The sequence below is a fragment of the Fundulus heteroclitus genome, unplaced genomic scaffold (assembly GCF_011125445.2).
Source record: "Fundulus heteroclitus isolate FHET01 unplaced genomic scaffold, MU-UCD_Fhet_4.1 scaffold_85, whole genome shotgun sequence".
NCBI classification, from domain to species: Eukaryota; Metazoa; Chordata; class Actinopteri; order Cyprinodontiformes; family Fundulidae; genus Fundulus; species Fundulus heteroclitus.
Window position 1 is genome coordinate 700,096 of NW_023397307.1, and position 24,102 is coordinate 724,197.

At 39.3% G+C, this 24,102-nt stretch overlaps 1 protein-coding gene across 2 annotated transcripts in view; it reads left to right on the forward strand.

The window, feature by feature from the left end:
• vipr2 (vasoactive intestinal peptide receptor 2) overlaps positions 1-24,102 on the forward strand; it is an 81,263-nt gene that overhangs the window by 51,480 nt on the left and 5,681 nt on the right. For both annotated transcript variants that reach the window (XM_036134551.1, XM_036134552.1), the window contains exons 5-10: positions 2,853-2,950; positions 9,025-9,157; positions 13,833-13,983; positions 17,758-17,818; positions 18,903-18,972; positions 21,040-21,131. In XM_036134551.1, coding sequence (XP_035990444.1) covers positions 2,853-2,950; positions 9,025-9,157; positions 13,833-13,983; positions 17,758-17,818; positions 18,903-18,972; positions 21,040-21,131 — 605 coding nt within the window. The remainder of the gene's footprint in view (positions 1-2,852; positions 2,951-9,024; positions 9,158-13,832; positions 13,984-17,757; positions 17,819-18,902; positions 18,973-21,039; positions 21,132-24,102) is intronic.

Here is a 24,102-nt window from a genome sequence, read left to right on the forward strand (position 1 = left end):
CCTGTTTCCAATGTGTTTTTGTTCTAGGTGATCGCTGGTGTCCAAACTTTTAGAAACTTTACCCAAAATAGCTATGTGGAAAAACTCTCGCAGGTCAACATAGGGAAAATTATTTTTTAGAAATGCAGAGAAATATGATTGTTAATTGTACTATTTTAAGCAGTTCAACAATAAACTACACATGCAATGTCTGATAGTCGGATTTTTGTAGAAAAGGGTCTGTAAATCATTGTAGATCCAAAATATATAACATTAATTATAATACAGGCGTACATTTTCCTATTATTGGGAATATTGACGGTTTTCTACCTTGTTGGTGATTTTATTCCTCTGTACTCCACAACAAGGACGGGATACAAGTCCTTTCTTTCAAAGCATTTACTGTATTCAGTCAAGATTAATAAGTGTTAATGGTTGCTTTGTGCAAGAGTCCCTGGATGTTTGTGGTCCTTATTATTTTTCGTCATCAAAATCAAAGAAGCAATAACGTGGTAAAATGAAAAACAAGAACTTTCTGTTGCACAGAAAGGTTTCCCTCCACTGAAGATTTTAATTTCTCATTGAAAATATTCAATTCAATTCAATTTTATTCATATAGCACCAGTTCATGAAACATGTCATCTCAAGGCACTTTACAAAATCAAATTAAATCAAATCCTCCAGGTTGGTGAGAATGTTTCCTCTCTAAGGAAACCCAGCAGGTTGCATCAAGTCTCTCCAAGCAGCATTCACTCCTCCTGAAAGAGCGTAGAGCCACAGTGGACAGTCGTCTGCATTGTTGATGGCTTTGCAGCAATCCCTCATACTGAGCATGCATGAAGCGACAGTGGAGAGGAAAACTCCCCTTTAACAGGGAGGAGAACCTCCAGCAGAACCAGAACCAGGCTCAGTATGAACGCTCATCTGCCTCGACCCACTGGGGCTTAGAGAAGACAGAGCAGAGACACAGAAAGCACAGAAGCACACATTGACCCAGGAGTACTTTCTATGTTAGATGGTAATAGCGCATGATCTGCCTCCCCTGATGATGTCACAGCTAACAGGACGCCAAATATAACCGAAAACAAAATCAAACAGAGTAAATCTGCATCATCCACTTGTCCAGGTATTATCTATGCACTGCAGTCAGGGGCCGGACAAAATGAGGCGCACTTTGGACGCTCCTGCCTGCAACTGAGCTTTGATGAGCCAGTTGAACCTATTTTGGCTTTATCATTCTAAGAGCAAAAATAAATATATAAATATTGCACCTCTCTACTAAATTAAAGGAAAGAAAACATTGATTTTGTCTCCACTTCGGTCGTTATAGCATGATTAATTGTGAAGATGCACTGCAAAAATGTAACTAAAAATAAGTAACATTTTCTTGAAATGAATATATTTGTCCTGGATTTGAGCAGCTAAATAAGACGAACTGCCAATGGATTGAGTATTTCGTCCCCTAAAATAAGATAAATAGATACTCTGCACTTGAAATAAGATGATGGAGATAAATTGTTCCAATTCTAAGTGCAAACATCTTATTCCATTGGCAGATCATTAAAAAAACAACAACAAATACACTCATTTCCAGACAATTGCAGTTATTTTTAGTTTCGCTTTGTCCTGACAGACTTTTCAGATTATGACCTTATCTGTGTGTCTTCATTCTCACATGTACAATATCTCAGCCGTGAAATCCACCTTCTGCTCCGTTTTTTTTTTTTTTTTTCTGCTCGGTTCTGTTGTGTAACTGCGGCTTCCTCCTGTTCATTTGTTTCGCTCGTTTTGGGTCACAAATGGCACAGCTGAATTGCCCATTGTGCTGCCCCCCCCCCCTCTTTCTCTCTCTCTCTCTCTCTCTCTCTCTCTTTCAGTCTTTTGCTTCATGTCACTGTGTCCTGCTCTCCTCCCAGTTCCAGTTAATTTCAGCTGAAATCACTGAGCTGTATGCAGGCCAGTTCAATAGAGCCAGAACTACTGCTGAAACAGGCAGCAGTTATCCAATAATGTTGCAGTCAGTAATACTTTAAGCTTCTAATGCTGCTTGTTGTTCAAACTATTTCTAGTTGACCCGGCAGGAAGACAGAACGATTAGACGTCTCATAACTCTGACATTATTATCTGACATGAGCCAAAAGAAATGCACAAATCTGATCTGGCTTTTCTGTGCGCTGCAAATCTGAGGCAAAAGTTGAGATAACGTAACATGAAGCAAATGACCTAAATAAATAACATTCTTAAAAAATAAAAATCACCTTTTCCAGTTGGTGAAGTTTAAACTTTCACCTTTTAAATGTATTGTTCTTACTGATGAATTGTTTTCAATAAGATGACTATAATCATTGGAACCCTTATAGTTGATACTTTGTTCAATGCGGTAATTCTTGCAGATTCAGCAGTCTGAACCACACAGAGAGAGGTAAAGAGATTATTCTTCTTTAGACAACCTCTGGATCTACTGTTTAGGAATTTTGCTTAAATGTACTCAAAATGTTGGATTTTAACAGTTTTCAGTGTTAAATGATAAAATTTTGAGATACAGGATGAAATTTATTTAAATGTCTAACAGGGTTGTCAGTATATGTGGGGCATATTGTGAGCCTCTACCTCCATGTGACAATCTTTAGCACGGTCTCTGCTCTGTATTTTATTTTCCTGTATTCTGAATCATTAAATTCAACGTGAAGAAACAAAATATAAAATAAATGCCCAACTCTTGGTGCTGCAAAAAAAACAAAAAACTGTAAAATCTGCGTTAAAGGTATCATTATCATCAAGGCTTTACGCGATCTAACCATACTTTCCTAGCAGGTGGACTACGTATAACACTAAGGTGAATGTGACGGTGAATGTTTTCTGTTTGTCTGCAGCTGGTCTTCTACGTGGTCGTTCAGACGCTGTACACTCTGGGTCACAGTTTGTCTCTGATTGCCCTGACCACAGGGAGCGCCATCCTCTGCCTCTTCCGGTGAGACCAACTACTCCGATAACGTGCTCACAGCAAAAAACGTGGATGCCTTTCTATAATTTATGCATCAATTACACTTGGATTTACCTGTCCATTTGTATTTGTGAATAGTTCTTTTATTTATTTTTTTTATTTTATTTTTTTTCCCCCTAAGTGTCCTGTCTAGCAATGTGGCAATAAGAATTGATGTCTTAATGCCAAATAGAGCTTGAGAGATTTTGCTTTCACAAGTGGAGCAATCAGCTTTCGCCATAATGCTCCGCTTGATTTATGCATGTAAATGGTTTTATTGTGATTCCTGTGGGGAGAATTTCAAATTATGTGGACACTACAATGGGAAAGTAGGAGAGTAAAGGAAGAACAAGAAGAGAAAAGAAAGAAAGAGAAGAGGTGAAAGAAAGGAGAAATAAAGGGAGAGAATGATAAAACGTCCTCTGTCTGCTCCATCACCTGGAAAGAAAGATGTAAAAAGAACAGCACAACCAACAGACACAAAGCAACAGATAAAATAGAGTAACAACTTGATACAATTACTAAATCATGTGTATTATTATTTAAACTGACATGTATAATGTGATACCTGAGAAAAGAAAGTAAAAAAAAAAAGAAATTACAGGCTTTCTGTATAGAAGTGAACCCTTAGTACCTAGAACCCTGCACCTGTGGGTGTTTGTTAGAGTGCAGTAATTTATGTGAAAATTTATCCAGAAGAAAAATGCTCAATAGTGGTTGTGAAGAACCAAAGGAAGTGAATAGTTTTTTTTAAAACTTGATTTGACAGGAGCAATGCAAACAAACACATTTACAAAACAAAGCATGTCACTGAAGTGCTGCATATAAAGTTTATAGCTAATGCTAACATTCAGCTCCTGTCCCTGGTTGGGCTTTTATAGAAAAATAGAATTTACATACTTCACTACTTCAAATTAAAAAATCAAATGTTACGATCGTTAAAAAATTAGCACAGTTTTGGTCTTTTGGTTTTGTCTTTACCCAGTTTTTTAAGCCTGAACATTTTAAAATCAGGTACAGTCTCGATGTCAGATGGTGACGAGTTCCAGACCAGCTTTGGCCGTCTGTCCATAGCTGGTCCTGCAGGATCGTATTTTACTGTCATGGTTTGAGGAGCTTCTGGTGACTCGGATGCTGCTTTGTCTCTCAACAAATTAACTTAGGGGCTCCGGTGCTAAATGATTAATGCACTTGTGAATCAGTGAGTGTTGCTACACTGTGGCAAGTAGACAATTAGACCCAAATACAGCCCAGGGCTGATTAAACGTTATTAACTATGTTTCTTTGCGCTCCTTTGTCATGAGACTGAGAGAAATCACAGAACGAAAATCAGTTTTTATTACCATCTTAAATAAAGGATCGACTGGAAATTGTGTAGTATTGCACTAAAAAGACCCTTTTTGAAGAGAGGCAGGGGCAAGACGGATTTGCATCAATTATCGACTGAGGATTCAAAAGTTCAGCAGATGTGAGGGAGTGCATTTTATTTGCACATTTCATAAAAAGTTAAATGTGCTAATATGTCCAAAAGGGAAATAAATCACAATATGAGTGAACTGCAGCAAATAATAAGTCTGCAGAGAGGATCATCGGGGCTGACCCGCTCTCACCATCCAGATCTGTTACAGGTCTAGTCAAGCTCATTTCAGCAGAAAGGTAGATCACAGTGCTTTACGTCATGAAAACATAAAAAAGACATCATAAACACATCAAAATGACCACTGGTTGTGAGACGGATAACAAACATTAAATTATATCAGGTGAAAACATCAAATCAGATTAAATTTGTTGTTCAGGGTTCCTGTTATTATGGCTGAAGGCAGCTCTAAGCTCTAAAACCTGTTTTCAGTCTGGATTTAAAGGAACTTGGTGTTTCTGCTGATTTGCAGTTTTCTAGAAGTTTGTTCCAGATAAGTGGAGCATAGAAGCTGAATGCTGCTTCTCCATGTTTGGTTCTGGTTCTGCAGATTAGATGAGAACCAGAAGATCTGAGTGGTCTGGAGGGTTGATACAGCAGCAACAGGTCTTTAATGTATTTAGGTGCTAAGCTGTTTATTGATTTATAGACTAACAGAAGTATTTTAAAGTCTATTCTCTGAGCTACAGGGAGCCATGGAAGGACTTCAGAACCGGGTCCATGTTCTCTATCTTCCTGGTTTTAGTGAGAACACCAGCAGCAGCATTCTGGATCAGCTGCAGCTGTCTGATTGGCGGGTTCAGTGGGGTCAGGAACAGGGCCACTAATGTCTCTGCAGAGCCCACACATCCTGGACACAAAGGGTTTAGACTTTTACCTTCAGGTGGCGAGCGCCATTTACGATAAACAGCCGCCAAAGAGGCAGGCTTTTACCCCTGGCTTAACAATCAGAGTACCCAAAATCAATACCGTGCTTTCTTGCACTAATCCAACCACCTTTTGTAATATCTACACACATTTACAAAAAAATAATAATGCATTTTGCTTTTTTTTTGTATTTATTCCTAAAATGTCTTCTTTGAGGGCAAAGTGGAACTGACGTCAGAGTGACTGTTTGTGCCACAAACTTGGTGATTAAAGCTGATTCTGATTCCAGCGGTGAAGTGGAAGATACAAACACGGAGAGGAAATGGGGGAGGCAGGCAGATGAAATAAAAAAACAGGTTTTACCACAAATTAGGAGAATCAGAAATCTACAAAAATCACAGTCCAGCTGGACAACCTGATCAAGAGCTGAGCAACTGAGACAGATTCGTGCTGGAGAGGTGATAACAGACCGAGGAGCAGGTGCTTGATCTGAAAGCGAGTGCATCTGTGAGGGGAAGAACGTAGCTGCAGACAAACGTGTTAAATGAAAGAAACATGATTGACACAATATTCAGGAAACAAGGGAATCAACGGCACAGAAACCAGACAAGTAATACGAATCAGAAACAGAACACAACCCAACATGAGAATTAGTCAGAATTCGAACCACAGGGCGAGCCAGGCTTGAAACCGGTTTTCTTTTTTTGGTAATATAATAACAAATTAGTTTAACTTTCCTAAGAAGCATTTCCTTTTAATTCATTACATAAACACAAACAAGGATAGAAGCACAAAACTTTAATACAGACCATTCAGAACAATGCTAACCCAAATTTATCCCTAAAAAAGGGAAAAATATAGTTTTTGTAAAATAATATTTCTTACATTAGTGATTCAGAAATGTCCTTCACTGCAACACAGACATAGAGATATCCCTTATTATTTCTCAGTGGGGAAATTCAGGATATGTGGGTCATACATTTCAATTAGTTCTGAGGTTATACCCTTTAACCCACTGCTGTCAAAGACGTTCAGATGATGTTTGTAGCATTAAAAGTTCCAGTAATCTCTTTAAACCATAGTATTTCATTTATAGCCTTACTAGTTCAAAAAGGGGCCCTGATGATACTCTGCTGAAACAACGAGTCAATGGTTTATTTATCCATAAATTAGCACTGAAAGCGAGACTTAAGGATCCACTTTATTGTCTGGAAACCATCTCAATGGCCGTTGGTAATTTTTATGCTCTGATTCATATCATTTCTAGGACATCCAGTTGACTAAAGATACCCTTGGTCCAATTACCCTGTCTTCCACACTAAAACCTCAGTTTTGACCTAAAGGCTTCGATTTTCACACAAGCCACAGATCTAGAATTTTTAGATTTGTTTATTGAGACAAGAATAGTATTAAACTTGATTTGATGGTTTTAGCATGAATTTAATCAAATATTTCAATTTGTTTAAAGCTTGATTTTAAGATTGAAAGGAATTCACACATTTAGTTTTTAATAGTGCAGATAATAGACCTGATTGTTTTATTTTTTTGACCCCCAGATTTGACGATTTCTGTATTAAAATGATTTATTGTTGATGGTCTTAACAAAGATAGGCCCCTAATCCAATTGCACTAATGCCCCTTACATTTTTTGGCCAATTTAGTAAAACCTAAATATTAGGAATGGAACATGATTACAGTGTTTTCTGTCAACTACTGACTTTGTTACTAAAACTGTAATTTTGATGTTGCTCTGTTCTTCATACTTTGATTTTAAATCCCCAGATTGCACAGAAAGCTGGCACTCTATTTAATCAAGTAATCTTACACCCTGCCAAGCATCTCTGCAAGTTATAAATCATGATCCCTGAATAAGTAGGGAACCTTTGTAATAATCTCCCTCAGGATTTAGTTTGATTTTTGCCACTTTCCTTTTTTTCAAGGTTTCTGTTCAAAGAAATTTATACGGTTTTGCTCCACTTACTGTATTCCGTTCATTTTGGTCAACAGCTTGGAGGAAGATTTTCCTTTAAAAATCAGTGTTTGTCAAAAACTGAAGCCATGTTTTATAGTATAAAGGTTTCATTTCAAGCTCAAAGTTGAGTCTTTGGCAATTTATTTGTCAGCAGAGCCCGATTAGAAGCTCTCAGTTAGTTTAATTGGATTTTAAACAACCAAGCACTGATCACAGTTGGATTTCACCGCTTTCTCAGTGGTCCAAGTTGAAAGTGATTATGAAACATTTACATTTTCTTCAACCTTAAAGGTGCATTGTGCAAGTTCAAACTTAAAGGTCTATAGCCACATTATATGCTTATAGAAAAAGACCAAAAAAATTATTTTATCATGATAAAATAAGGTTATATACTCCAAGCCTCCATCCTGATAATGCTTTGATGGCCCTTTTTGTGTATAAATAGCCCCAGCGCCGGGTGCAATGAGCAGATATAAACAGATGTGGCGCCATCTAGTGACAGTATTGCAGAACTATTATAGTGTCGGTTTGCTTAATTAATAAATGAAAATTAAATAATGCCGGACTGAGCTTGACCCTCTGAAATGTGAAGACCAACCGTTATTAGTTAAGTAACAGCAACTTTACCAGCCTCATATCAGAACATTTACTCACATCTGTCACATCTAAGCCATGGCAGCTTTAGCGTCCGCTTCAGTGAACACCAACGTCCATCCTGCTGCGCAGTGCATAATCAGTTAAAATCTCACAGACAGCTGCTGCTGCCTCGTTCTGGCTGCAAACCCCGCCATGAAGCTTAGACCTGCCTGCAGGTTTGCAACGGCCATGTCCTGGCTGCAAAGACAGCGGAAGTGGAAAGTCAATCACGGCTCCCTCACATCACTGGAGAACAAATGCTGCTTTCACGGTGAAGTCACCAAAAATAAAGTCATTTGGAAAATTAATATATCTATGGAGCAGGGGTCTGAAAAGAAACTGGTAGCAGCGCTGGGCCAGGCCGTCATCAGGAGAACCAGGAAGGGTGGCCCTGGTGGTTAGTATGCCCCTTCTGTTATCGACCAACTAAAAGTGTAGCTATGTTTTCCCCCTGCTCACCTTCCACCGTGCTCCCTTCTCAAGACTCACATCTGCTTGGTACTCTGCTGTCTCATTCCTCTCTGGTGGATCTCCACCTCAGCCCTAGTACGCTCACGATCAATTATTCCCTGCGATATCATCTCCATCAAGTCTCTAACTGTAAATTCCTCTTTAGAGATTCAGGCCCAAGTTCCCATTTCCAGATTCCTGACGATTTAAACTATTTTCTCAATAAACCTTTTAAACTGTGCTGGTCTTGTGAGTTTGTTCTGCATGTGGGAGAAATATTTGGCAAAAACTGTGACAATTTCTAACTTACTTTCTTATTTCATAAGACATTACACCTCTGAAAGAAATGTAAGCAAAAAATCTGTGAAATCCCAACGATTGTGTTTTTCTCTTGTGTTTTTCTCTTGTGTTTTTTCAACGTCATCAAAAAACTCCTGGAACTTGCTCAACGCACCTAGCTTTAATTTGATTAATTTGTTGTTTTGTGAAGTCTTTGTGAGAACAGATTCATAGATCATATATTTTAAACCATTGTTAATGTTTTCAAATAATTCAAAGATCTTCAGACAAATTATAAAGTCTCTCTAGATCGATGAGATATTACGTAAGAAGCGTCAGTGTTACTATCACCAGTAAACTGTTGAATGAGTAATTAATAAATGATAACACTAATCCTCCTCTCCATCATCTGTATTTCGTGGCCATGCAACATTTGCACAGGAGGCTCCACTGCACCAGGAACTACATCCATCTCAACCTCTTCATCTCCTTCATCCTGAGAGCGGTGGCGGTGCTGGTCAAAGATGCCATCCTCTTCAACCGCAGCTCACAGTGCTCCAGCCAGCCCTCTCTGGTGAGCTCACAACTCCTCCACCTCTGCAGCCACAAACAGCACGATTCTGTGTTATTTCACAGGGACAAATGCAATAAATTATTAAAAAAAAGAGTCATGATTGTTTATGAAAGGACTTTAAATTTGGAACAGGAGTAAGGTTAAAACAAAATCAGTAATTATCGCTGTATTCATAATTGTACCAATGGGTGAAACGGTACATGTGTGCCGAACCGTCCTGGTACAAAAGTCACACGGGGGAACATGCTGTTAAATGAAGAGAAGTTGGGGGGACAACATTGTTGAAGGTGATCACCCCTTTTATTCAGGAAGAGGAAGTATGAGGTATTTGTTATTGCTGTTTGTTAAGCGGCATAAAAAGAATTAACACCTGAATATGCTTTTCAATACTCTCCACGCCAAAGCAGTGTGAAAACTGATGGCAGCAAATGTCACACGTGGAAATTGAAGGTTAACCAGCCTCTATAGCCGGATTGATGAGTAATGATTGATGCCAGTAGTGGAGCGGTGATGGACTGTATGGAGAGCCCAGTGGTCACATCTTAGATTAGTTATGGCAAGTTGCTTATGTATATAATCCATCAGATACCAGATGGTTTGCTATATTATTTAACAAAACCTCATTTATTAATAACTAATCTACAGTCCTATTCAATAGATTTGAATATTATTAAAATGCGTCTTTATTTCAGTAACTCCGTTCACTAACTGAAACACGTTATACAGACTGTTATTGTTTCACCGTGCCGCGTCTAAGGTGAAACACCCTCGGTGGACCCAGTTCTTTTTACCCAGTCAGGCGACCCCCACTTACTTATTACCTTGAATGTAGGACGCATAAACAGACAAGTATACTTTTAGTTATATTTTATCTACGTAAAGACAGAGAAACAGTTACAGTCACACCAGCGCTGATGGGCCCCTGATCGGCAGGAAGGCCCGATTTCTCATCACACAAACATTATATAGGGATCTAGGTACACACCCTTACAAGGGCTGTACACATCCAAACTGTGACATCAGCAGAGAAGCTGTGTCACCTCCGGGTTGGTATCTGATAGATATGTGCCAATCTTTTGGGTCAGTGCCATCTAAGTGTGCCATGCAGTTCTTGGATAAACAGCTCATTCCACTTGACCTTGTTGATATCCTAACAAGACTAAATGACGTAGCCATCTGAAGCATTCCTCTCTTATATTCTCCTGACTGCTTCCACTTTGGTGATATTAAGAAACTTGTAACTGTAGCTGTTGATAAACAGACAACTAGAAATAGTGTTTTTTTTATTCTGAGTAAACAATCTATACAAAACCCTTTCTCTTTGTTAATTCAAGACTTTAGACTTAAACTTTCGCTCCTACCTAACTAGCAGGAGTTTTTGTGTAACAAATTGACAACTTAATGTCTTCCACTGCTCCTTTTTCCTCATGGGGTCCCTCAGGTCCTTCTTTTATTTGCTCCCCCTCGGCTCTGTTTTTAGGAAATATGGCGTTTCATTTCACTGTTATGCTCGATGATTGCCAGATCTGTTACACCTTGGCACAAGTCAACACTGTTAAGCAACTCACACACTGCCTTGAGGACATTAAAGCACGGCTTTCTCTGAACATCCTTAGTTTAAATGAGAACAAGACAGAAGTTATGTGGTTTGGACCGAGTTGTTCCCCAAACGTACAACTTTGGCTCACTGTAATCTTATCTCAGGGACTTTGTCACCAATCTGAGGGTAAAGCTTTAAATTTGAGAAACAGATCAGCAGTGCTGTTCAGAAAAGTTTTTATCAACTTCGTCTAATAGAGAAGGTGAAATCAATCTTAGCGAGACCTGACTTGGAGTTCGTCTTGACTACCGTAATGCTTTATAGAGGCATTAGCTGGACCTCTCTGGCCCGTCTGCAGCTTGTGCAGAACTCTGCTGCTCGTTTGTTAACTCAGACATGAACGTATTACTCCCATCCTCACATCCTTTCACTGGCTCTCTGTACGTTACAGAATTAATTTTAAGCTTTTGTTATTTGTTTTTAAATGTTCGAACAACCTTGCTGCACCATATTTGTGGGAGCTGATTCAGCCTTACTGCCCACTGTGATCCCTTAGATCAGCTGATCAGCTGCTGCTGACGGTCCCTAAAACTAGGCTGAAGCTCAGAGGTGACAGAGCATTTGAGTTATGGGATAATTTACCATTAAATATCAGACAGGTCTCCTCTTTTCCTGTGTTTAAATCTCTTTTAAAACACATTTTTATTTCCTGGCTTTTAATACACTTGATCTCGTTGTGTATGGCATTTTAAAATACTCTTGCCGTGAAACTGGTCTTTTGCTTTTGATCTTGTGTGTGTGTGTGTGTGTTTGTATGTTTTGCATGATTGATACTTGTTTTTTTTAACCTTTTTCTTGTTTTAATGTGAAGTACTTTGGTCACCAATGCAGTTTTTAAAACGTGTTATAGAAATAAAGCTGACTCAGTGACTTAAACTAGTTTAGCATGATGACTATTTGTCATGGCACAGTGAAGACTTCTAAACATGTTTGAAAAATTTGTAATTTTTATTTTAAGTCCTGCTCCCTCATCAGGGTGGTTTATTTTTCCTTTTCCTGTTTCTGTGACAATACAAACCCAACATATAATGTATGCATTTGTTTATTTTTGCTGTTATCTGTCCAAGCTAAGGCCTGCAGATCAAGCACATATCCAGCATCTACAGTAAACTGCTTCTAAAATATTTATAAATATTGATTTATCATAGCTTCTGGGCTCCCCTTTATCCTAGTGAGAACAGAGTGCGCCAGCTCCCATTCATGGCATTGATGTTTGTATTTCCCAAAAGATATAAGTGACAGAATACTTGAAAATGAAAATCAGGAGCTCAATAATCTGGCACCAAACCCTGATGTTATTAAAAACTAATGAAAATTGTTGCCCACAAGGCTGAGATTGTCTACCGAACAGATACAATCAAAGATGCTTTCAAAATATTCAGTTGTATTAATATCCACCATTCAGATTCACTGCTGAAAGGTGGAAACATTGAATAAATGTTAATACAGTTAATTATGTTCTCCTCAAGTCTAAATAATCCAATGCAAATTTGAAAGGAATGTCAGCAATCATCACCACAGTTTATCATACTTTCTGTAAAAACATACTGTAGACCTGTATGTTTTTTATGTTTATTCGTAAATGTAGCTTATCGCTGGGTACATTGTAAAATAAAACCTACTCTTGCCGTGAACTTGCTGGTCTTAGACTTAGAGACTTAGACTTAGACAACTTTATTTGTCATTCGGTATGCACAAAGTGCGTACAGAACGAAATTTCGTTTCGTACAGCTTTTGTAAATCGCAGTAGAAGTTAAATTACAGTTTTAGGTGCGGCAGAGATTTAGATGTAAACAGTATATTTTAAATATACAGTATACAAACAGTTGAAATGTAACAAAAAAGAGATATTATGTATGTACTGATTGGATTGTGCAAGGGCATTTGTGCATGAATGCATTTGTTTGTGCAATTTTACTAGGAGTCCAATAGCATTTTTAATGCTATATGAGCTGCAGTGATGCAAAAATTTGCAAAAAATGCAAATGTGTGAATATATGAGCTACAATGATGCTAAAATGTGCAAAAAATGCAAATGTTGTGCAGAGTTTGTGGGTTGTAGTTTGGTTTCTGCTAAGAGCCAAAAAAAAAAAAACAGGTTTAAATGCTACAGGGACAAAAATCAGGAGGTTGCGTGTTGTTTGTTTGGGTGCTGCTTTCTGAAGCCCCTGTGCTGGGCCCTCAGTGGCACTGGATGAAAAGTGAGGGGTCCAGCATGAATGCACAATTACTTCAACCCGGGTCAATAACTGCTGCCTTGACCCAGGAAAAAGGGTCACATGCAGATGGGAGGAGAACTGGTGGCCGTTGGGGAACAAACCCGTGAAGGTTTTACTCAATTATTTTATTTCTGGGTCAGCCCAGAGGATTTGTAGGCAGCGTTTTTCCCCCCTTGAAAGCTTTGTTATGAACATTTAAGAAAGGACAAAAGTTTTATTTGTCAATGCAATTGTAATTCCAAAAAAAAAATGTCTCCTGCATTTAATCCATCCCTTCGGGAGCAACGGGAAGCTTTTACAGCACAAATTGGAGCAAATTGGAGCTCAGGGACCCATTGTGGCAGTCTGTGGGGTTCAAATGCACTGATTTAACCATTAGGCCACCACACCCTTGTTTCTGCCTTTTTCTGCTGCTAAATGGAGGTGTAAAATTTTCAAAATCTTTGGGACTCCAGCAGTTATTATTATGGCCCTAAAAAAAGGGATGGATTTAAGGTTAACTGTCCATCAGGACAAAAAGCAGCCAGAGCTACAGTGACATGGTTTAAATTAAAGGATTCTTGTGTTTTAGAATGGTGTTGTCAAAGTCCAGAAATAAATCCCATTGATAATCTTTTGGGTAAACTTAGAAATTGTGGTTTACATATGCACTTTATCCAGTCTACCTGAGATTACCTATTTTATACCTATTCAACATTTTGAACCCCTGGGTTTTGCAAAGGGTATAAATATGTCGGAGGGACTGTATTAATGTATGTATTAGACTTTTTTTAGCAATTTGTCACAAATTGGAGCCTAGATGTAAATGTTTGTCAAAGTAGTCGTCTTTAATTTGCAGGTCTTGTGTGTCCTTTAGGTGGGGTGTAAGGCCAGCTTGGTGTTTTTCCAGTATTTCATCATGGCCAACTTCTTCTGGCTGCTGGTGGAGGGTCTCTACCTTCACACGCTGCTGGTTGTCATCTTCTCCGAAAACCAACACTTCATCATTTATATGTTTATCGGCTGGGGTAGGTAACATTTTAGAGCTCAAAGGCAAAACAAAAGAGTGCATTTAGTTTTATGTATTTTACTGAATCCGTAGAGAAATGCAGTTTTAAACTGCAAAGAAATAAAGCCAGATGTATGAATACGCAGTTTTAAAGCAACACATAAATGTTTTCTGACAATAAATTAGACCAAACCTATCCTGTTTCAGATTAGCTATGAGAATTATTTCAGTTTGCTGAATGCCAGATTTTAGACACCTTTCCTTTGGATTTCCACCACAAGCTTCTCCCAATAGTTTACAGGAATTTCGATCTGTTGCTTCAGTCAGATCCGGTAACTGGGTGTGTTGTCCCCTTACTCACACACACACACCTTTTCAGTTCAGCCCAGAAATGTCCTGTATGAACAAATTCAGGGATTTGTGATGCTCACTGCAAAACAGAACTCTGTATTGATCTTAATCCACCTTGGTGAATGGTAAATTATGTCCAAGGACCCCCAAAGCGCTTCACCCTACATTCAGTCGCTCACCCATTCACACGCTGACAGTGAGCTGTATACAGCTGCTCTGGGGCAGACTGACAGAAGCGAGGCTGCCAGACAATCTGCCCCAACAGGCCCTACGACCAATGGCAGCAGACAAAATCAGGTGAAGTGTCAAAAGAAACAAGGGTTCAAACCGGCAACCCAAAAGGTTCTTCTCACAATGACATCTAATTCACAGCGTAAATCAGTCCGTCCTGCCGCAGAACACCGGCACAAACAACATTCCCAATTCTCTCCCCGAGTTCATCGTTACGATTGGTGTTCCTAGCTTTGCAAGTCTCCCCCTTTTTCTTGCCCACGTCAACGGACATTATGTGCTATACGCTTCTGTTTTAGTTTCATCAGAGAACAGGCCGTCTGGTTGTGTTTTTTTGAATGAACTGAATCTTTCTCATGTTTGTTTTAAAGCCATGACTCCATCCTTAAAGAGTGACCATTCAGCTCATCTCAGTTCAGGACTTGTTTCACTGCAGATGATGACTCTCTCATCAGCTTCAGCCAGCGTCTCGATATCTTTTGCTTTCGTCCTAAGGATAAAACATGCTGTCTCTCACTACACATCCACACACTGTGTGTGGGTGTGTAGTGAGAAACAGCAGTTAGCGCTCCATAAAAGACTGTTAATAGCTGTGCTTCTTTCTTCTTGCCTTATTCATCTTACTATGATGTAGTCTTGATATCATCGGCTCCCGTTGGTCAACAGCTTTTTAACATTAACGAGAGATGCCAGCCGACAAAACTTTATTGAACAGTTCTAGAAACAAGAGCATTCACCATTACTATCATACGCAGTGTTCTGCTAATAGCGATATAAACAGCCACCCCGGAAAAACAAAAAGCAAAATTGAGCTTCAAGACCTGCAGTGTGAACATAGCCCATGTTTCCTTAAAATTATTTAAATGGATGAACACGGCACCTTCAGACATCTGGCCCTTCTGGTCCACAATGTTCTTCCTGATATCACTGCTACATTCTTTTGAACTTCCCATTATGCAATAAAGTACATTTACAGTGTGCAATTAACACAAATATTTTCAATTGACCAATCAGAGGATGAACAGCCAGGACATAATAACAGGTGTTTAGAAGCATGGTAATCCCAGTGTATGTAAACATGTGACTTTGAACAAAGTAATAAAAATGATCTCACCATTCTGGCATTCAAATAAAATAGAAGACATATTCTGCCCAGAGGTCCTCTGCACCATCAAACTGAAAGTGCTGCTATAAAGCACACGGCGACTGTAAATCCACCATCTCCATCCATCTGAAAGATTCCTTAGTAAATGCATGGCATTACCTCTGTGGCTTTGACACAGAACTCAGCCTCAGCTCAAATGGAAAATGGGTCACGAACAAGCCGCACCATAACAGCCCTGTTAAAGTTCTGGAAACACTCATTAAAGTTGTCATTCAGCGTTGTCGTGAAATCTGTCATTGCATTTATAAATGGTGCAGTCAGGGATGAGCAACTGAAATGCAGAGAGGGGCGGGAAGAGCAACATTTTATCAGACATGATAGCTGTTTTCAAAATAGGCAGTTTTGCCCCTAAAAGCACAAAGTCTCCACCGAATAGGCTGCAGACTTTTAACTCCTGCACTTCCAGGTTCAGTGGGTTCATATGCCCCCAAAAAAGTCACTCAGAAAATTAACTTTTGCCGGTGAAAAAAAGGTTACTACTGATCTCTTGGTGTTTATTTTTTGGCCTTTGCTGAGCCATCTGGCATCATTATGAAGCAGCAGGTCTGTGTGCTCTGCCTCAGCAAGCTGCTTACGGAACAGCCGGTGCTGTAAGCTGGAAGTTCAGCGAACAAAATCAACACACTCCTAACGCTCCGCATTATGTTTTTTTTAAGTTGACCGCTGCGCGTTTGCACACAGCAAGGACTGATGGATGATGCAATGTAGAAAAACGACATGTGTGGAGCTATGGCCAAACGACTAGACCGCGCACCCTGCTGATCACAGCTGGCAGGGAGTCAGCAACCAGCAGATAAACCTTTTGTGATTTAATATTATGTTGGACAAAAATAAGGCACAACGTTATTTGTGTCATTTTAAGAGAATTAATCTATGAAGGTCTTCCCAAAAACAAATAGCTTGAAGCGGTAGCTGCAAAGCTGGACGGTGTCGGTGCAATCTGTCAATGCATCCATAGCGATAGACTCAGCGTCTGCTTTTCACAGTTCTTCAAACGGCTTTTATGAAACATTGTTTGCAAGTTACTGAACTCTGCAAGGCTGAAATATCCGAAAAATACTCTTTGTTGGATGAAATTCTGCTCTCCTTAATGTTTTTTGGTCAACAACAACTTTAAGGACATCAAGCTGCATTATCTCCCCTTTAGTGGAATGAAAGGTTGCTTCTTCGACTTTAATGTCTGAGCTACTCTTAGGGATGCAATGATTGCTTTCTCCTGTTCCGTAAAACAACTTTAGACTGCTGAGAAAATTCCAGTAACTGCAACGGCGCACAACGCATCACTGGCGGCAGAATTAACAAGTACTTTTCTGTCCATTTACTCCTAAACTGTCGGTTTTCACCATCGTTTGTGATCATTTTCACCATCGCTAAGCCTGCAGTGCCGCCGCCTCACTGCCTATGCACAGATCAGTCAGGAGCAAATCATTACGCACGTTGAAGCCATGGTTTCCCAGAAATCAAAGCTGATTTGTGTATTTATTTAAATAAAACCACAGTTTCACAAGCTATTCTGAGTTTCTACCAGTTTACTGAGGGGAGCCACAGCGAGATTTAAAAGCGCCTCTTCCACAGCATCAAAACAAATTAAAAAAACAGACTTTAAAAAGCTAGTGGGAACTAATTGCTACGTTAATGAATATACTCTTTCTTTCTCATTTCGTGCATCATAAAGTGTACAAGACAACTAAAGTTGAGACTGGCTGACAAAGCAGGAAGCAACAGACTTTTCTCAGCAGGCATGTTGGAAATCAAACAAAAACTACTAAGAAAATATATCTCCACAAAATTCTGGCAAAACCTTCCAAATTTTTGAGAAAACAAGACTAATACAGTTCACCTTCCAGGGTTTAGGTTTAGCAAAAGAGGATGCTTCCAGTGTTTCCTACAGTTTCAGTCTGAAGATAAAATTTAGTTTGCAGAGCATGTTTTCTCACCCAGAAACGCTGCTTGTGGTCACAAGTACCAGGATTCTTTCCCAACGGTAAATCCTTTGTCATTTTCACAGTTCTTCTCAGTGGTTTGACCTAAATCTCTTTTATCCAGGAATCCCTACTCTGTTCGTATCTGTGTGGGTAATGACCAGGATTTACCTGGAAGACACGGGGTAAGTTCCCTCGTGTTAACTTCATCGCATACAGCTCACTCCACAATTATTGCCACTACTGTTAAACACGTGTGAGAAGGATTAAAGCCTTTTTTTTTTTTTTTTTTTTTTTTAATTGGCATATAACAATCGCATGTTGAAAGATGTAAATTACCGCTTTTAATTTGACTTTTTTTATTCTGTGGGGAAAGAAATAATCTCTTAGCACCGTGTTTTGATGGGATAGTTCTTCGTCTCTGAACCATTTCTGGGAGGATTTGGCCATAAGTTCTGGATGACTATCCTGTGGAACGACCCAATTAGGAAGTATTTTAAAGAGTTCACAGTGTCAGGCACTTTACCTGTGTCCCCTGGGCTTTGAAGGAGAAATAGGCCCACAGCATCACAGATCCTTCACCATACTCACTTACAGCAGCGATGAGGAATTTTTGTATATATTCATCTCTCTATTCTTCATATTACGGTACCATTTTGCACATTTCATATGGTTACTTTTATGATAGAAGGACAGAAAATGTATTCTTCTAGATTGCATCTGATTCTCTTGGAGACTTAGTCACCTTTGGGTTAAATATTGTTCTGAGTCTAGATTTGGACAAGTTTAGGCTTGTACCAATTTTCTTGTTGTCATTTCATTTCTTCCAAGTATCTACAGCCTTACATGAAGGCTATGTTCTCCTGTCTATCCCCTTTTGGGCCCCTGTGTCACATCATATTTACACCACGAGAAAAAAGAAGCCCTGAAATATTACAGACAGAATTTACACATCGTCAGCAGAAATCTAACAAAAGACACCGCCACATCAAGATGACAGAGGAAAAGGACGAGGATTTTAGGTGTTGTTTAAGAGCCAAAAATATTTTTTTAAAGAACTATAAGGATTTTGAATTTGTCTCTTAATGAACAAAGAGTCACCGATGCAGCAGTGGATCCGAGAGACTGAGTCAACTACCTGTTCTAACATCAGTTTTACATTCAACAAACCATCATGTTCCCTGGTTTTATTGTTCTTTACTTTTCTGTGGCTGTGTCATGCTTGGAAGATGCATTTTTCCATAAATGTTCCTTACTCTGCCCCTACAGGTGCTGGGAAAGGAATGACAACCCCATTCCCAACTGGGTGATCAACGGACCAATTGTATTCTCCATTTTGGTAAGATGATGTTTATGGCCACTTAGTTTCAATAACGGGCAGATTTGTGAGGCTAGGCATAATAATTAATATTTTATAGGCTGAAATCAACTTTTTGAAGGTGTCATAACGTTTCTTTTACTGTTAATTTGGTCTTAAATCAGAATACATATAATATCACACATCCTTCCTTTTGTGGATGATTTACATAGTTTAAGTATAGTGGAAAAAAACACATTCCATGTTCTGCTATCTATAAATTTTAAAGAATGGCATTGTTTGTCCCGTCTTTGGGGGCTTTGATGAGCCTAAATAAACGGTTAGAGCCCCGTATTCAGTAGTAAACGTGGTATAAAGTGTGAGCAATCCCCGTCTCTGGGCATTAAAGTCGCTGGACCACCTGCTGGATTTATTCCCGCTATCCTGCCGACCGACATCCCACGGTCAGCTCTCCCAACCTTTAACAATCTCTGCAGGGAGAAATTGCTCTCAGTAAGGAACCCATGCAGTCATTAAACTTGGGTATAATAGAACTATGTGGATTAGAATATTGTTGTAATCATATTAAGCTTAAAACTAAATCACTAGAAACAGCTATGTAATAGTGTTCTGCCTTCTAATCTGCTAACGCGGGCAGATTAGATATTAAACCCATAATGTGTTTTTCACCAAGGATCTGTAAGGTTCTACTGATTTATTTTAATTTTAAACCCAAATGTTTGTTGCTGTGTACAGCTGATTACCGCCTATTTAAAACAAAGGATAAAACAGTATTTTGAAAGGTCTCAAAATCATATTTATGATACTGAAAAACCTGGAAAAAAATATTCTATTTAAGGAGATTAGGTGCTGAATTTGACATATTTTGCAATCTGTGTGTATATTTGCTTGGCAAAAACAAAGCTGCAACCCAAACATCTCTGGTACATTTCATGCAAACCATCATAAAACCTGCAGCAGTAAAGAGGAAATCTGAGCTCATTCCAGGATTCAGTAGGTTGCAAAAAAATCTTTAGCAGGAATAACTCACTAGTCGTTCTCTGTCTCACGTGACTGATCTGTCACATAATTGTTCCGCTCCTCTTTGCAACGTTCCTTAAGCTCTTTGAGATTTGTAGATATTTATTTTTACTTAGGCCAGGCTCTTTAGACGAGACGTTTCTATTTTCTGGTAGTTGTGTTGTTGTTGTTGTTTACGAGGCCGTTGCCCTGATTGTGTCGATGACCCGGTTTTTGGCCAGGCTGCAGCTCTCAGGTGCATGGATTTAAAATTTGACTCCAGACTACTTTGACAAAGTTATTGCCTTTACTCAAAGATGTAAAGTTGAGCAGATGACTTGGCTGCAAAACAGGCCCCACAGTGTTTGTGTTGCTATGCTGTTCTCTTTTTCTTCAGACATTTAGGAAAGAAGAAGAATGGTGCATGCTGGCTAAACAGCTCTATATTAGTTTCTTCTTGTTCAAGGAGTCTTGTGGTTCACAGAGATGCGGGACGGCAGACCTGAGCCATGCTGTCGCATTTATTCTAGAGGGAAAAGTCTTTCTCCTTGAACCCTTTCAAACAAGCCAACCTTGTTAATCCACTTTACTGTGAAACACATTAAACTGTGGATCGAAGACTCTGAGACAGAGCTTTTGTTTTTTTTTAATACTACCTGAGTTTGTTGGGGCGTCCACTCCTGAGAAGATTGGCAGCAATCTCACATGTCCTCTACTCGTGAATAACCTTTGTCTCTCTAGAATGACAGAATGTAATTAGTTTGGAAATGGCTCCATGATTGATGGGTCGGCAACAGTTGCTTCACAGAGGTCAATGCCGACATCCATCTTTGCTTGGCCTTGGTTAGACACACGCCTGTATTCTCTAGCCACCAGACTGTTTCTATAGAGGCGTTCACACAGGGCCGCCACCAGGCAGTGACACTTTCCGTTTTAAATCCCGTGGCAGCTATAGTTGCAACTTATTCCCATAACCTTACCGCTCCCAAAACCTTTTTTACTGGTTACAGTTTGGAGCCTCATTTTGAACGTCATACATTCAGAGACGCTGTGTTTACGTCTTTGGCACTCTTCTTCTTCTTCTTGCAGGTCAACTTCGTCCAGTTCATCAACATCATTCGGATCTTGCTTCAGAAGCTGCGATGTCCTGACATAGGCGGCAATGACCAATCACAGTACAGGTACCTGACAGTAGATCGAGATTGGAAACTCTTTAAACTGCAGGGGAAACCACAGAGATTCTGCTATCCAAAACCTGCTTTTTTTGTCAGTAAATTGTTAATAAAAGCTGACAGTATGTGTCAACATTTGTGTGTCTACACCAACCTCAGTCGGAGTAGATTCAGCTGAGTGCTTCAAAACGGATATAAAAAAAAAAAAACAGATCAGCAGAGACTCGTTGCAAATGTAGTATTCCCTCGCTGCCAGAAATGGTAGGATGACCCTAACACTCATTTATGCAGACAGCCTTTCATGATGCAGCCGTTATAAAAGAGGATGAAACCTTTGTTTGTGCTGTGCAGCTTTATTTTTTTTTTTTACTGTCTTTGTCTCCTAACCAGAAATCATGTTTGGAATCTTCAAATATCTTCAGGCTGCAGTGAAATCTGAGCGTTGTTGAACTCGTAGAGATTACGGATTAAAGATCAGGAGGTAGAAAACCTGGAAACATCTGTTTTGTTTCACATCGGATTCCCCTGTTAGTGCCGTTAATAAAGACTCAGTGTTGGCGCCGTACAGATCCGTAGACAGCTTGGCTGAGACAACAGGCAGATTACGATACTCAGACATATAATACATTTCTACATTATTACTCGTCTGTGGTTTGTGTGTTGACTATATTATTAGCTGTCATTTAGACCTGAAGATCTCTGGCTAAATTTTTATGAAACTTTACCAAATCAAGGTCAAAATATCTTTTTTTGTTGGGACTTAGGTTTAGGATTTTATTTGTTCTGTATTTTGATTGAACTGCTGTGTTTTGTTAAACACAAAAGGGGACCTGTTATGCAATAAATCCCCCTTTTTGCTCGTTTTGTAGCTCTGCTACTTCTAGAAACAGTTCAGGCTGTTTTTGGCAATAAATAAATGTTTTGCTGGTGTCTGGAAAATGAGCCAAATTCATAAACCTCCCAATTATTGCCTCTCCATCGGTAGGCACTGCCACTCACCCAGCAACCAGTGTAGCTCGATCTTGCAAGAGGAACAAGTGACCAGCTCTATGAAAACAAGCAACCCACCACACAGAGGCCACTTCTAATCAGTATTGTTGCATGTTTGTTATTTGGTATTTAGACACGTTGGAAAATTTGAGAAAAGCAAGTCCAAAGTCACCTTTAATAAGCAGACTTCTTACACCGCTAGCAATCCCAGCCGAGCCCAACCCGTCACCAGGCAAGCCAAGCGTAGTCAACTGTAACATCCAATAATTTAACATATGAATTTTACATCATATCTTACATTGAAGTTGGACCACATGCACAACTTAACATTGGCAGTAATGCATGCTGTAAACACACTTAACAGCTTAAAAACCACAGACAACTCACTAATTTGCTAAGTTGCATTGAAAACCCCACAGGGAGGCTAGCGTTATTAGTATCTTATTTTGTCTAAGATTCTTGCCCCCTAAAAACAAAAACAAAATGCCTCCCAAAAGTGTCTTAAACAAGCCAATACTTTATAAACACATAACACTCACAGACAGATGTTTCTAGGCAGTGGAGAAGATATAACAGGATGGTTTAAGACCACAGAAATGTGTCTTTCAGCGTAACTCTGAAGCTCTCTGTAAGGCAGTCCTGTAGGTTTAGGCTACCTACCATTCAGAAACTGTTGCTGCATCTTTGTCACTTCTTGTGCGTCTGACTCAGGGTCGAAGATGTACGGTTGCAGTATTGTGCATCTGCTCACAGCAGTTTTCACGTGTATAAAATGCTAAGTGTTAACGATGAGTTGTGGGGCGTAGCCAGCTTTGGCTTATTTGCCTAAAACTGACAAAGCCCTAAAAACTACTCAAAATAGGTGAAACAGGGGAGGCGAAATCTCATCTGACAACAATTTTGTTCAAAAAATGCAATGAATATGTTTTGTGTCACCTGTAGACCTATCCTAAATGTTTAAAAGGAAGCATTTTAAGTCACCTTCAAGTAGTTATGTGTTATTAGTTATTGTCCAGCCAACCTTGCTCAGTTGTTCTGGTTCCTTCTCCCAATCACCTGTTTTAGATCCAGCAATCACCTATACCTATATTTATACTTTTGACTTTAGTAATTTTCAGTTAATCTGTCATTCCTATTTTAACATTGTACATTAATTTATTTTACTATTAAATCTACATTCAGTTTGCATGATTCAGCTGACCTTGTGCCTTTAAACCTTGTGAATAGGATGCAACCAGACAAAAGACCCCACCCCCAACAGCCCTGAGACTCCTATTAGACTAGCACCAGATCAAGGAAGGAAAAATAAAGAAATGTGGCAATTCTGCACCCCTGATTGTTTCTGGAGAGCAAAACTGTCTCTCTGAGCTGCAGGGCATGACTCTCTTTCTGAGAACCTTCGCCCATCAGGTTTCTATTCAGAATTTGGTGAATGTTGTTCCAATTAACTTTTATTTTTTTTCACTTGAGGGACACAACATTCACTGTAGTTCCCATTTCAACCAGTAGATGTCGCTGAAGATGAAGCCTGCCTGTGTTCCCTTATTGGTGGCAGGAGAAGAGTCTGTAGAGATGCATTATTAACTGTAACCTTTTAACCATCTTTGGAAGTCCATGTGGCAGCTTGCACTAATGATTCCCTTTGTATTTAATCGTAACTATGCTTGTAAAAACAAACAGGCTTGATTTATGGTTATTTTATGGTTATTTTATGGACTTGAGGAACATCTTGAAGTCGCCCTTAGAGGGATCTGCATTTGTGTTATCCATCACAACCAACCAAGATGTACAGTATTTACCCAAACAAAAAAAAAAAAACATCTAGTTATGCATTACACATTATTTTATACATACATCTATTCTTCCTGTCCCCAAGCTCAGATCGTCCAATCAAAATACTGGAAATGCACATGTTACGTTTATGTTTTGCCAGAAAGTGTGGGACAATCTGGTCTTGGATGTCCTTGTTGGCTCAATGAAGGATTGATGT